At 41.1% G+C, this 15,435-nt stretch overlaps 1 protein-coding gene across 10 annotated transcripts in view; it reads right to left on the reverse strand.

Moving 5' to 3' along the window:
* IKZF1 (IKAROS family zinc finger 1 (Ikaros)) overlaps window positions 1-15,435 on the reverse strand; it is a 72,541-nt gene that overhangs the window by 40,234 nt on the left and 16,872 nt on the right. For 9 of the 10 annotated variants that reach the window (XM_010573977.1, XM_010574046.1, XM_010574036.1 and 6 more), the window contains one exon: window positions 11,226-11,345. In XM_010573977.1, the coding sequence (XP_010572279.1) occupies window positions 11,226-11,345 (120 nt within the window). Of the gene's footprint in view, window positions 1-9,349; window positions 9,400-11,225; window positions 11,346-15,435 lie in introns of those variants that run through there. The other variant, XM_010574030.1, reaches the window with a different exon arrangement.

A 15,435-nucleotide genomic window follows, 5' to 3' on the forward strand; every position in this document is an offset into this window, starting at 1 on the left:
CAGCCATCTATCCCTCTGCTGTGAGGACCAGACATACCCCAAAGCTTCACTGTGCAATTCTAAATTTGGCATAGACTGTAAAAGAATCTTCTGGAAAATCAACATATCCACCACTCTCCATTATAGGCCCTACCTGAATAACACTGTGAGAAATTAAGTGAATAAAACATCTGAATCCAGGAAGGAACAGCACTTAGGAACTGTGAGAGAGGATCCTGAGAGCCCATGTACCCCTTCACTGCTGAGCCAGCAGTGGCAGGCAGGAGAGCCTCCCCAGGGCATCGCCTCAGGCGAGGAATGCCAGCAGGAAGGATTGAGAGGGTGTGCATGTCTCTCTCTCCTTTCCCCAGCTCCCTCTATTTCATGAACTCCTTAGTTGTCTTTCTAGTACCGTGACCCCATCTGTCTTCACAGCTGCCTCAGCCCGGCAGCCCTACACAGACTGCAAAAGCCACAGCGGGTACAAGTGGGTCTTCCTCAGCTGTTGCCCACTTCCCAAAAGGAATTTACACTTATGTTTCTTATAGGGATACAGACAAATTAGCAGGAACTAACCTTTTCCTCTTTTAGGTTTGAAAAAAAAGTATTTTTATGACATGCATTTACTTTGCAGAGTGTATGTTTGATAGGTCTTTTCTTTCCCTCTTAAGAAGAATGAAAAGCTCAGCTTTCAAGATAAATGCTCTTTTGCATACGTATGCTGTTTTTTAGGTTTTAACACAGACATACATACACACAGAGGAATTTGATTTTGCAGGCATATAATTTTATGTGTGCTGACAGACATATCTTTGTATGTACATGTGTGTTATGTGTGTGCACTTACACATGTAAAAGAGAGAACATGGAATAAATGGCTCCTGTTGGCTGGAAAATACATTGCCTTTTCAAACTTCAAAGGGAGTATTAAAGAGAAGAAATGAATTACAAAAGGTTTTAGAAAGGAAAAATATTTTTGCATTGTCTCCTTAAAACCAAGGACTAAATGGTGCATTGTATAAATCACTCTCTTTCATAGCACACTGGAAAAAGCTTATTAGCAATGGTTACATTGTACAGTGGACTTACAGACTCATTAATGTGTAATTACAGAATAAACAATATCAGACTTGTCTAGTCTGTTTTGCAAGGAGAAAAAAATTTCCACTTAACACCACAATAAGCCCATGATAGGATACCAATTTTACTAGGATCTACTAGCAATGTGGTGGTAAGATTAAACAAATGTGTCGCTACACCAGAGGTAATGCTTCATTACCATTATTCCTTCCTTGTCTTTTACATGTGTTGGGCTCCAAAGCCACTGAAGTCTTTTGCTAGCACAATTTATAATTTCTCATTTTTTTTCTAATTGCCATTATGTGGACAAATTGTTAGGAAGCAAAACTCCTCCCCAGAAAAGCCTAGTTCCCATTTGACTTCTAGATAAATTGTTGTAGGTCCACACCTGCAGCAGACAAAGTCCCAGCAACCATGCTGGCCATAAGGGCTTCCCCACGTCCCCTCCAATGTCCAGCGACAGGAGGTGCCAGTTACAAAATGGTTTGGATTCTGGGAGGAAAAAGGACGAACCTGACTCAGAAAGGAAGGCACCGTGTCAGTGCGGAAGGGGTGTTCTCACCTTTTCATTCATGGCTTCAGCCTGGGAAAACCAGGAGAGGTGCTCCACTTAGGAGAGACAGAGACATTCACAGCTGGAATTGTGAATACAGCCAGCTGGGGGTCGGGGTAGGGAGGGATCATGGACAATTTGACACTTCCCTCAGCCACATAGGTGTTTCTTTCCCTTTGCAAATCTGGGCACAAAAACCAAGCAGTGGGTTGCAGTCCACCCCACAATAAGGCAAATAAATTTTTTTCATAGTGAATTCTGTATGTGCATGTGTTGTTCTCCCCTGAAAATAAATGCTCATATGGAAAGACATGGAAAGATATCTCCGAAACCCAGCTGCAGCACGAGGGGTGCAGAAACAGCAGTGTTCCCTAGCTGGCAGTCACCATTTCAGTACTAATGAAACCATCCCGCTTCAACACCAACCATTGCCACCACTTCCGAGCATTGCAACACGTATTCACAGCAGGAAAAAACAGGCTCAATAACTCAGTCTATATAATGCTGAGGTGCACAGTACTGTGAATGAGAAGGGACTGATCTCCCTCCAAAAAAACCCTAAACCATCATTAAAAATCAGAACGCAAAGCTCTTAGCTTAGACAACAAAACAAAACACAAAAACCACTGAAGATTTGGGAAGTTCAAATCCATAGCGGGGATGTTGGCTGATCACAGCTTCTTACAAATACAGGATGCTTTTAAATGATGAAATATGGAGAATGAATATTTCCTCTTCTATTAATTGCAACACAAGCTGAAAGTGTCGCCAACTTTAGTTAAAACCCACCTTTCCATTGCATTAAACATTTCTGTTATGTTACTTAATCAGCAGGGAGGGCAAAATCATGTGCAGATACTCTCTGTTATATGAAGGAATTAGCAATTCCTTTTAAAGCGCTCAATTTTTTATTTTTTTTTTTTTCCAAAAGGAGGGGTCAAGGAGCAGGCGAGTTCTTACGTCATTCCATAAAATAATCTAGAAGTTACTAAAAACTCTGGTAAGAGCCACTTCCTCAGAAGTAACATTTCCAGTGTAAAAAAAACTGGCTTATGTGAAAGTTCTCCTTACTCTTCAGTCTCTTCTCTTTTTTTTTTTTTCTCTTTAAACTCTGGTATGTGGCTTGGAAGAGTGGAGGTCAATTCATTCTGTCACATTTCTCCACTTTTGCTGCATTTATTACACTTCTTAAATGAGATAATTTTGGACTATCTTTGGGAGAGGAGAAACAGCAGAAATGGAAGGTGAAAACTGAAGAGCAAAACACAGACCTTAACTTTTCTTTTTGGATAAGCCCTGTTTTGGTTGGAAATTGAGAGTAATTCTGTGTGCTCTGCATTTACTAATTCTCTGCAAACCTTCAATGGTGTTCTTAATCCCATTTTTAGGTATGGATTTTGGCATGCTAGGGTTGAAATCTTATTTACATCAAAGGAGTAGGAGTTACTTCCAAAAATCCCATTTGGTGCCTGTGGTGTTAGTATGGCTGATGGTAGAATAGATTAGATACCTTCCTGGGATCTCTTCTTATGCCTATAACTTAGACACCAAAATGCTTCTGAGAAACATGTCTGTAAAGTGCAATGGCTACAAGAACTAGGCACTATTCCTAACTTAAAAATGTGTAAAAACCAAAGAAAGAGAATCACGCATGAAATAGGTTACTTCACTAGTAATTACGTTCCCTGCATGTGCACCTTTACAACACAGAATTCATTTACTGGGGAGGGAGGGAGCAGCAGAAAGTGTCTCACATTGCAGGCTGCAGGTCTAACCTGCTTTGGGGCAGCTGCTCTGCTGGCTCGCTTGTTCAGGGTGGCAGCTAGATGAGGCAGGACAGAGTTTACAACAAGCTGTCTCTGGACGCCAAAATCCTGCGATGCTGGCTGATCCACCTTCACAAGTTAACAGCTTGTGGTTACACTTCTTCACCATAAATGACACTCTGAGAGTGAGCCTGCATTGGCTGCTAAGGCATACCTACCGACTGCACGTGGGGCAAAGCTTTTTCCGGACAAACCATCTTCTGAGGCTTTAAGAAACCTCATATAGTGAACTCAATGAGAAAGGTTTGGGACAAGTCTCTGTCCTGCTGCAATGAGTGGTATTTGCTCCTGGCTTTACACCTCCAAAAAGGAGATGTCTCCATGCCCCACTCTTTACCATAAACGGCTTGTTCCACACTGGGGAAACCTGTGGTGGCACGGCCACCCTGTAAATCCTTCCCTGCAAATCTCTAATGAGGGGATGCAGCCACACTGACACCATGTTTGCACATTTTGCTGTGGGACAGAGCCTGGGGAGGGAGCTCACACCTGAGGGGAGAGCATCACTGCAGGTCCTCTGCAACCAGAAACTATCTCCTCTCAGGGAGGCACCGTAGCGGGAGTTTAAACTACAGAAATGTGAGGAGAGGCTGAACAAAATCAAAACAGCAGCTTGTTCCAAAACAGCACCTCTGTAGAGGCAGGTGGTCCCTACACTGCATCTTGGTCCAGTAGTTTTCACTCAGGGTACACTCCTGAAGAGCGCTCGGGTTGAAAGAGAACTTGCTCAAGGGAAAAGCAAGCCTACAACAAAGAGCAAGCAAGAAATAATACAGAATAGAGGGATGGCTGGTGTTGGGAGGTCCATCCAACCTTCTGATGCAGTCATTCCCTTAAAATAACATGAGGTTTAGCAAACTGCAGTTATAGAGGTCCTCCTAGCTTTAAACATGCTCCCCTTCCAGCCAGAGCCCTGTATTTCTGAGTTGTGCTGCAGCCACGGCTGAGATCCTGCTAGATAATTTTAACTCCCGAGCTAGAATGGGGCTTATCTCTGAGGCACATCTCTTCTGCTTAGATAAAGACAGCTTCCTCTAACTGCAGATTAGATCAGCAGGCTCAGTAGCCGTACCTAAAAGCCACACAGCTAAACACACTGCACCTCTCCAAACAACGTTTGCTGCTCTCTCAATGCTGAAGAAACTTGCACAGCTCCCAGGCTTTCCCTGGCTTTTGCACTGATGTTCCCCTCTGAAAATACAGCAGTACCCAGGAGGCCCTCATGAAATTGGCCACAGCTCCACAAGCTACACAGGTCTGGAGAAACAAGGGGAAAAAAAACATAGCTTCACCCACTGCTACATTATGTCACCTAGTGGCAACAGAAGCCAAATTTCTACCAAATAGGCTAGAAGAAAAAAATTCCACGTGAAACTAAATAGAAATCACTGGAAAAGTACAACTCTTTTAGGATCAATTCTGTTCTCAAGGATTTGAATTTATCACACACTCTGGTTGCATCAGAGGAGAAATTTTTACATGCCTGTTTACACAGTGGCTCTGGCCTGGCTTTGCATGAGCTGAGTTAACTGCGCTAATACAGCGCACCCGATGCTGGGACTGCAGCAGCTCCCCTTTCCAGACTGGTTCACCCTCCCTTCGAGAAACTACTTGCAAGTTTGTTTTGAAAATGTTCACCCTCCATTACTTGCAGCAAGCATTTTTAAATTTGATAATGGAATTTGCCTTCAGTAAGAGGGCTGGTTTCCACTGGCCTTGTGAAAATTCATGCACATTTTTCTAAGTAAGTCCTAAGTCATTACATTGAGCAGAGCTTGTCTCTGGCAGTGTGGCTAATTCCTCAGCTTCCCAATGGCCCCATATACCTGGATCTTTGGCACCTCACTCTAGCACACCGTTTCACACTACACACATGCAAAACATATCTTTGAAGGCCGGTATATACCATATATGCCATACATGCCATACAGAATTTATAAGGGCATTCATGAAATTTGTTACATGCATTCTCCCACTAAACCATGCCCATCTGCCTCTATACAAATTCCCAGAAGAGTTTTGCATAGAAAATGAAAATAATCCTGACAAAAATATCGCCTGTGTTTCCCCCTAAAAACAGGTAAGTCATACTGGCAGGGTCTCAGAGCATGCAATACCAGTCCGTACTGGGGACTGGTACTTTGGGACTAGAAATAGGGGCTTCAGACCAAACAAGAGGGGAGATTCCCAACTTCCCTATTTTTAAAGTTCCTAAAATATTTTAGTTACAAGTTTTTCAATTCCTTCAGAAGAGTCCTCAGTTGGACTTTCAAGCCCTGTTTCATTGTGGAGTGTTAAAGACAATTCCTAAAGCTCCCCAAACCAGCCTGAAACAAAGTTTCTCTCTGCTCTCAAAGCCAGTAGGGCTACATTAGGTGAGACAGCAATTTTCAGCAATTATTTACAAAGGCTCATCAGCCTCTACACACTTTCATACCTTTGAGCAGCAGAGATGTCCATCTGAAACCTGAGCAAGTAAAACACATTACACAGCCTTCCAGGTTACTTTCATTCTCTGAACGATTACATGTCCACATGCACACATGCCACACGTGCATTTCATTACTCATGCACAACCCACTGCCTTCATAGCCACTGAACTCCTACAGGAGGAGCACACAAAGATGTTTCGCTCTGGCAGTCTTTTTCCTCAGCCCCTTTCCCTGCCCTACAGAAGTGCTGGGGCAGCAGTGAGCTGGACCTGTCTCAAGCAACAGGACCGATTTTGCAAGCTGGGGTGGGGCACTTCCCCTTTTGGCTTTTCTCTCTTCTCCCCTCCATCTGCAGCCTTTCCACACTTTTACTCTGCCTCCACCCAGCTATGTGTGAGTTGCAGCAGATTTATGTAATAGCAAGCTGTTGTGGTTGGCCTGGTGGCCCCTCAGCAATGCTTTCAGTCTGTGCTCTCAAATGGTTGAGCTCCTTTTAAGGAAATAAAGCACTGAAGCAGCTCAGAGTGAGAACACTTGCCTGGACCAGTAACTAGCTACTTATGCAGGTTACCACCTCTGAATGCCCATGGCCAGGACGGAAGAACCCAGGATGCGAAGACAATGCCGGGTTCGCAGTGATGCCAGGCACTGCAGCTCTGCAGCTACGTAGGCTTCTGCTTCAGCAACTGGGTTGTGGGAGGGAGGTAACATCAGTCACTTGACATTTCCCATTGGAGGAGAAAAATGTCAAAAAGCTCTTTCCTTTTAATGCCTCTTCCCATACTAGTGTCCATTATTTTAAACAAAAGGAGAGTTTCTAACTTCATATAAATCTCATCTGTCTTCTATTGATGTCTAGGATCACCTTGACTTGTTACTTTGGGCATCTTCTGTCAGTTGTCCAACAGTTTCAACCCAATTTTGTGAGATGAGTTCTCCCCAACTCTTCCTCTCAGAAAGAAGAATATCTGTACACACTATATATTCCAGGTCCAGACTGTAACCTGTGACTATGATGGTGATCACTTTTTTCAGTGAGAAACCTTGACTTCTGTGTTGGAAGTCTAAACGGTCATCTTCAGCATCAGACAGCTGCCTCTGCAGAAATGGTGAGCCCACAGCCTCTTTCTGAGGTCAGTAACACTGAGAAGGCTTTTGGTTTTTCACCCATCAATGGCCAGCTACGGTATGGGAAGTTATGGCTAAAGGAAGGTACTGCCTTTCTAAGGAAATGCTACCACCGCAGCAAATGGCTTTTTCCGCATGAAGCAGGGTCCGACCTACAGCTCACTGAATCATTAGCTTCCCACACATGGCTTGAATTAGGATACAGTCCCAGGGCAGAAACAGCCCTAAATTGCAACTGTCTACCACATACAGGATGTTCAGTACTGATTATCCACAAAAGGTGCACCCAACATTTAACCTGAAACTTGAATGGAGACAGTAAGAATCAGCAGAAGATATTTCAAATCAGCTCCTATGTCATAGGTTAGCATGGGAAATAGGGCTGCCCATCCAAAATAGGCTGCAAAGCACTAATTCTTAATGGAATGGAATTTCAGTGGGATGTGTATTTCTAAATAACTTAGATCGAGAGTTCAAAAGGATATTTAGGAGAGATGGTAAAACAGAATCTCTAGTGCCTTAAAGAGCTGTGAAAATCTAGCTCTTTGCTTGTCTGAAAGCATTCCCTGTGTTCTCTAGAAAAACTAAATGTAGAGCTGGTGGGTGAGCAGAGTAAAAAAATAAAATAATAAAAAAGTTATAGGTGCCAGATCAGCCTGAGAAGGAAATTCGGGGTGGAGAAGAGGACAAGGAAGGAAGAAGATCTACTGGACAGAGCAGCAGAAATGAAGTTTGCAGGAGGAAGCTGCTCAACACATAGTGACATTCTGGGAGTTACAACATTAAAAACATAGCAAGCTCATCAAGGAAATTAAGAGACAGCAGTGACCAGAACATGTCTTTTAATGTGTTTCTGCTTTGCTGTGCTCCTTGGGGTTATTACTAGAAAATGTTGATGACTTTACTTCCACAAATGACCTTTTCACACCAGCTTATCATTTTTCCATTGGTCAGAAGCAACTCATGTCTTGGGTGCCTCTGTCTGGGGACACAAGTTAAAGCATACATTTCATGAACCCGGACACCTCCCATATGAAATTTGCACCCTCTCTAGATATTTTAAGTGAGACACTCAAAATCTGAAGGCACTCAATAATATCCAACAAGTGAATTGAGTACTTCTGAAGTCTACTACACCTTCGTTCTCAGAGCAGGAGAGATGTTCCAAAAAGTTCTCTCTATCAGGCCTACAGCACCATGTACAAGTCTCATTCTAGGGTTGGAAGAAACGAGAAAGGAGATTTTTGGAAACACACAGAGGAGCTAGAGACTATCTTTCTTTTCTAAAAATAGCTTATTTCCCCTAATCTTTGACCTTTAAAATGCTAAATTGATGAAAAAGGTAATTAAACTTTTGACTCCAGGGTTAAAGGTTTTGTGAAGTGTTACTACAAATCTGAGTAAGCAAACGGTCATTTGAACATTTCTATCTCGCAGGCTGATTAAAATTAACAACAGATTTCTCACCTAATTTTAGTAAGATGAGGTAAATACTTACTCTTTTCATTTAACAAACCTGCAATTTCCATTGTTACCTCTATAACACTACATGTACAAAAAAGTCCTCCAGAGCTCAGTGGCCCTCCTCCATAAATGTTTCACTCAAATTACCCTTCCTCAGTGCATGCCATATGGACAGCTGATCTCTCAGGGTGTTACAGATTAAGTGGAATGCACTGTAAAGCATATGTTGAAATACAGCAAAGTGCATAGGGGATTCCCTTTTGGTGAAGGAAGCAGATGGGACATTAGGAAAGTCATATAGAGAAAAATTGTTGCCTGGTCGTGTCTGCTCATGTGCATCGCCTGTCAGTTATCACAGGCCACAGTCTATCTCCCAGCCATGAGATATATATAATATCAGTGGGTCTTTACATACTGTCCCACCTATCTATCGTTCTTCAAACTACTTTTTCAGATCATCCTTTTCTACCTAAGTTTCATGATAAATAGAGGTGAGAAACAGATCTTAGGACTTAGAGATGACAGCGTTGCACTGAACACCAAGCCTGTCTACGCTGCCATGCCACTGCCTACATAGAAAGACAGTCCCCTTCATCCCTAATATATCTATGGGATCATATAGGCCAAACACCACTCCTAAGGCATTGGTTTATCCCTAACAGGCTTTCTTTTGACAATGATCCAGAATGTGCATAGCAATCATATGGCTCCTGATATGTTTGGGGCATGTGTTTAGACCCTTTTTGTAAAAAAGGACAATCAATTTTTTCAGTGTACTGTTTACAAAAAGTTAGTTTAGGGCTAGAAAAAGCAGCAGTAGAAGAGGTAAAAGTGTATGCAGCTTTACAGAAAAGACAAACATTGCAAGCACTGGAGTTGATACCTACAGTTAAGATCATCCATAAAACAGAGTATTGTGAATTGTCTTTGTTTCTGTTGATTATGGTAAATGTCTCGCTACAAGATGTGACCCTTCAAAACCAAAGAGCTATGGGTAGAGAAAGTGGCAGTGGAAAAAATGTTGAAGTCGGGACATAGATAATCTAATTTATTGCTGAGTGCACGAAGTAAAAATAATGAGAACAACAGATGGAACTTACCATATTTAGGACACCAAAGATAACATTTTCTCCTTCTTTTATTACAGTAACTTCTAATAAGTGTTTATATTGATATATAATTGAACTGTTGGGAGAATCATTATATCACCAGGAAATATAAATTTGATCTTTGCTGGTTCTGTATGATATCTGTGAGGTGAAGTAAATTCAATGCAATCAAAAATCCTGTTTGTTTGTTTGGATTTGAACGAGGGATTTTTTTTTAAATTATTATTATTATTTTAAATCAAGCCTTAATTATATTGTAGGGTTTAGTTATTGTGGAAGAAAGGAGGCTTAACTCATTTTACTGAGTTGATATACAATCAGTAAAAGCAAGATTTTGTCCAAAGAGCTTTGGACTGAGAAACAAAGCACTAGAAAAGCAGTCAGATTATTAAAAAGCATTTTTTAAAATTAATTTGTTCAGAAGGTATGTCAATATGCCTGTAGGAGCTGAACTTTATGCTCACACTTTTGGTTAGAGAGGATCAAATGGTAAATAAAATGAAGATGCATAACACGCTGCATTCTCTACTAGCTAGTGCTGGAGTTTGGGAGTAGGGTCTATTTCTAATGCTGACACCATTCTGCTGTATTACCTTGACTTGGTTATTTTACCTTCTGTGCCTCCCTTTCCACCTACCATTCTTTATTGGACTTCCTTAGACAATAAACATTTAAAGGCACTTGAAATCTTTCTGTAAACAGTCTTCCACCCTGACCCTCATTCTTACAATAGGAATGTAAAAATGATGAGTAATACTTTTATTTGTGGATAAACAAACATATTTTGATAGTCACTCCTCTCTTGAAATATTTTTATCATATAGGGCCTTGATCACAGCATTCTGGGAGTCATTGTGCTTTTTTTTTTTTCCTACTAGTCAACAAGCATCATGCTCAAGTAATATCATCTAGTCTTTTTTAGTGGACTACATGTAAGTTGATGCATGCAGTAGTCAGCAGTATTGCTAGTTCTTGGTGTGGAATCTGGGATCCCTAAGAAGAATCAGCATTTTGCAAAATCATCTCTGGACAATAATTTATTGTAATCCAACAGACTTTATCAATTGTGGGCTTTTACCTAGAAGAACAAAATTCAAGTGTTTTCTAAAGTTCTCCCAGTTAAAAAAATCAAGGGTAAATGGAGATCAGATATTGGAATCTGAAACATATGAATACTATGTGTGTTCTAATATGGCATTTCTGGAGAAATCTGAATAGCAGATAACATTTAAGATAGCATTCAAATTAATAATAAAAATAATAACAAAAATACCTGAGAGTTTACTGAATTTTTATCAAATCTGAGTTCAGATAATTTTGACCTGGAACCACATATTTAATTCTATTTCCTATGCAGAATGAAAACCATCTTTCCTGGGGAGAATTCCATGCAATCAGTCATGCTTTAGAAATAAGATAAATAGCAGGATCTTTATAAGTTCTCTGTGGGTGAAAAGGCTTGCTGTCTTTCAAAATGCCTTTCCTAAAGAGAAGGTTGCACAAAAAACACTAAGCACCTGAGTAATCCTGTGCTGAACAAGATGAAAAGGCACAGGACCTGCTTGTATATCAGCTTACTATATAGTACTTTAACATTATTGGCATATTATACTAGGTGCTAATAATTCTTATCAGAGTGGACTAGTCATCTTACCCAAGACTCTCTCATTCTTAGCACTCTGTTGTCCTCCACTACTAGTTGAAAGGTCCTCTGGTACAGGCATAGGTTCATCTGCATCATCGGGGACATCACTAATTGGAGAACTTTCCTTTCCTAGTAGTGAAGAAAGTAGCATCAGTTAGTCATCAGAGTAGCCTCATTTTCAAATAATACCATAAGTGGAACCACAAACCAAATAAAACTTAACAAAAAACCTAAACATTACTAAAAGCATGACATTCTTAGGACCAAAACCCACTGTCCTGCAGAGAAAGCTTTTGAATACAGGGGGATTATGTTTGTGAGAAGAATGAATGGCCAAAGTCTTTTCCATATGTACTGAAGTCTGGATACACAGTTACCAGTCTTGCCATTTTGGATATTTGTAACACACATAGATATTTTTCAGCTGCTATGCTCAGAAGATTCAGTTGAGCCAATGTAGACTGGCAGATTACAAAGGTTATCAAATGGTCCTCTTTTGTAAAAACTGTTCTTTCTTCCACAAATGCTCCTTGCAAGCACATCTGGATTTGCTTCAATGACATAGTGAGGTCCAATCCACAAGTATTCTGGGGCTCTAACAGAACTACCCTAAAATAAAATTTTATCTCCAGCTAAAAATTCAACTAAATCTTCAGCAAGCTTCATTAATACCCACAGATCAAGCTTTGGCTGGTCCTTGTGCCTACAAGTAATTAAGTGCCTGTAGCTCCTGGGACTTCCTAAAATGGGTACAATTAGCAGAGGTCAGTCAAAACATGACTTCAAGGGTTTTATGGTCTCTTATTTGTAAAGAGGAAACAAACCCCAGTGCCTTGTGTACACAAAGTTTTGCAGAAGAAAACAGTCTGATGCTTTAGCGTGTTATAAATATTACGGACCCGTTTTAGTGCCAAATGTAATACAATAAGGAAAATAACTCTCTTGCTAAGTATTGCACTCCCAGAAATGGTGAGGTTTCTTGGTTTAGCTCTCAGTCACAGCACACATGTCCTGCCCTCAGTATTATCTGGGTCTTGCAGAGCTTCTTTTGAAATGACTTCACACATGTGCTGGTTTTGGCTGGGATAGAGTTAGTAGCTAGTATGAGGCTATGTTTTGGATTTGTGCTGGAAACAGGGTTGATAATACAGGAATGTTTCGGTTACTGCTGAGCAGTGCTTACCCAGAGCCAAGGGCTTCTCTGCTTCTCCCCCCACCCCACCAGCGAGCAGGCTGGGGGGGCACAAGGAGTTGGGAGGGGACACAGCCGGGACAGCTGACCCCAACTGACCCAAGGGATATCCCAGACCATAGGACGTCATGATCAGCAAACAAAAGCTGGGGGAAGAAGAAGGAAGGGGGGGGACGTTCGGAGTGATGGCATTTGTCTTCCCAAGTCACCGTTAGGTGTGATGGAGCCCTGCTTTCCTGGAGATGGCTGAACACCTGCCTGTCCATGGGAAGTGATGAATGAATTCCTTGGTTTGCTTTGCTTGCGTGTGTGGCTTCTGCTTTACCTATTAAACTGTCTTTAACTCAGCCCAGGAGTTTTCTCACTTTTACTCTTCTGATTTTCTCCCCCAACCCACTGAGAGGGAGTGCGTGAGCGGTTGTGTGGTACTTAGTTGCTGGCTGGGGTTAAACCACGACAACACATCTGTAAAAAAAGCATGCCTTGGAAACAACTACCAAAAGAATTATCTAAGTGATTAGTTTCATCAACTCTTACTAAAAGGCTGGTCTTTGCATTAATAGGAAAGAATGCAATAGGCCCAGAGCAGGATCTGACCTCAGTAATGTTCACATAAGACCTTTGTCTCCAAAATGGAGATGTTACCAATTTACACTGATGCAATCCATTAGACATCCTGTGGCAATCAGCACATCAGCAAGGGCAGTAATTTCATGGCACAAAGTCCTAGCAATGTAGTGGTTTTTTTCTAATGAGAATTCCCTCATTAACACACAAACATTAATTATTTCTGAAATCACTTATCAGAAAAGGAAAAATTAAAACAAATACAGCTTACTTAAGTGACAACAGTCTGGCGATGCCAGTTATGGATTTGACCTGAAAGAAGAAAATGGTTTCCTCCCAACCTCCTGGGTGGAGCAAAGCATCGTGCTTTCCAAACTGTACTGATCATGATAGGGGAGGAAATGACAGGTAGGTTTAAGTCATCTTCCAAATTAGCTGGTTTGGGTTGTTTGCACAAATCTAGATTTAAATGAATGAAATGAGTGGGTGACTGCATTTCTTAGTGATGCATCTATCTGACTATGGAATAATCTCTGAGCAGGAGTGGTGGGAGCGGCATCAGGTGAACCATCTAAAACTGCATCCAGAGAACTCATGGGTAATGAAGGAACAGTCCTGCACTGGCAGAGGGACCGACTAGATGATTTCATAAGGTCCCCCCCATCTCCAGCTTAAATGGGCAAAATCACACCCACTGGATGCCAGTGCAAGAGCAAAGGTGTATTGCGTACATGGAAAAGAAGGACTATGAATTTTACAGCAGAGGAAAGTAAAAGCAGGAAGCAAGTTCATTAAAACAGTTTTTGCCATTCACTGTTTAGCTCCTTATTTAGTTTTTCCTGTAGCTTTCTGCACTGTATTTATGGGATGTAAAGAACTTAAAGAACTGCCAGCAACTTTCCAATGCAAGTCCCATCTTCCCAAGCTGAGGTATCTCTTACAGATAGGATGCATGGGTGAGGAGAAACAGATAAAATATTTCAGCTTTTTCAACACTTCCCCCTCCAACAAAACAAAAACAAAACCAAAAAACCCAGAAGTTTAATCAGAGGGCAAGAGGCGGTATGGTCAGAAACAGCTCTCTTGACGCTACGTGTAAGATAAAGAAATTTATTAAAAAGTAGTAGTAATCAAAAGCCACCTGCATCTTCCAAGGTTCAAATTGTGCTTCCAGTCACAACAAGGGAAGTTGATGCTCTGACTTAGTCTAGATTCAGAAGAACACTTACCCTAAAAACCTGAAGACTTTTTTGGCTACAAACCAGTATAAACACAGACCTATGAGATAACAGCAAGCAAAATTAAAACTTTCTTAGTATGTAATTAGGCATCCTACAATAAGCAGGTTAAGTAGGATGCTTTGAAGATAAGGCAAAGCAGACTTTTGGAATAGAAACCTGTTAGTAGATCAGTACTTTCACAGTTTATGGTGAACTGTTTTGTCACTAAACAGATATCAACCTTTTAATTGTTAAATTAATAGCCATTTGTCCTAGTGGCATGAATCAGACTAGCCTCATGGACTTGGTGGGGCAGAAGCCGGAGATCTGGTACGCTTCCCTCTTTGCAGGAGACTGCAGTTAATAAAACTTAGCAAACTTGGCTTTAATGACTCATTTCATATCATTTGATTTCCTCCCGTTACACATGATCAAGAAATCCCTGCATGCAAAAAGGCAGGATAAAAACAGTGGATTTAAAATAGATACATTTGTTGAGCTCTGTGTCTTAGATTCTAGAGCATATTTGTATTTCATGCCTTAACTACATCTAAATTGTTACACGATGGTAAGTTCACTACTGCATGGTAATCTTACAGATATGCAATCTCACTAACATCCTTTTGCCAATGAATTTAGAAATGGAAAGTGAGTGGGGGAAAGGAGGGAACAGTTTCTCATTTAATTTCTAACAGGTTTGTCCAGAACAGTAACTGGTCAAAGGGATGGACCTAAAAAAACCACACCTAGCGGCAAATACTAGGGTAAATTATTAAAATGTCACATAACAGAGCAAAGTACCATAGATTTATTCCATTCCCATTTTATATTTTTGCTCAAAAATAAGAACTGAAGCATAAACAATCCTATCTAATCTTGGGGCGGGGGGGTGTCTTTTTTTTAATTTTTATTTTTATAAAGAGCCACCTGACATATCAAATGAAATAGGCAAGGAAGCTGTAGAATTGAAGTTCTGTTTCTGGCACTGCCACTGACTCATGGTGCCCTTGGTTAAGTCATAAATGGAGATCACTTCAACTGCAGGCTGTATCATACATTCCCGCAATTCATCCTGAAGCTCTGAAAGACAGTCTCAGATTCCTAACACTGCCATTTCTGTATGAAAATTGTCAGAGAAGTGCCTAACCTATCAATGGTGCCTGGTAAGGCCCTCAACTTCTCTTTACTTGAGTTTACTCATCTCTGCCCTAGCAATATAGCTAAAGACATGAGGAAAGAG

This window comes from Haliaeetus leucocephalus, unplaced genomic scaffold (assembly GCF_000737465.1).
Source record: "Haliaeetus leucocephalus isolate CR32 unplaced genomic scaffold, Haliaeetus_leucocephalus-4.0 Scaffold3, whole genome shotgun sequence".
In the NCBI taxonomy this organism is placed as follows: Eukaryota; Metazoa; Chordata; class Aves; order Accipitriformes; family Accipitridae; genus Haliaeetus; species Haliaeetus leucocephalus.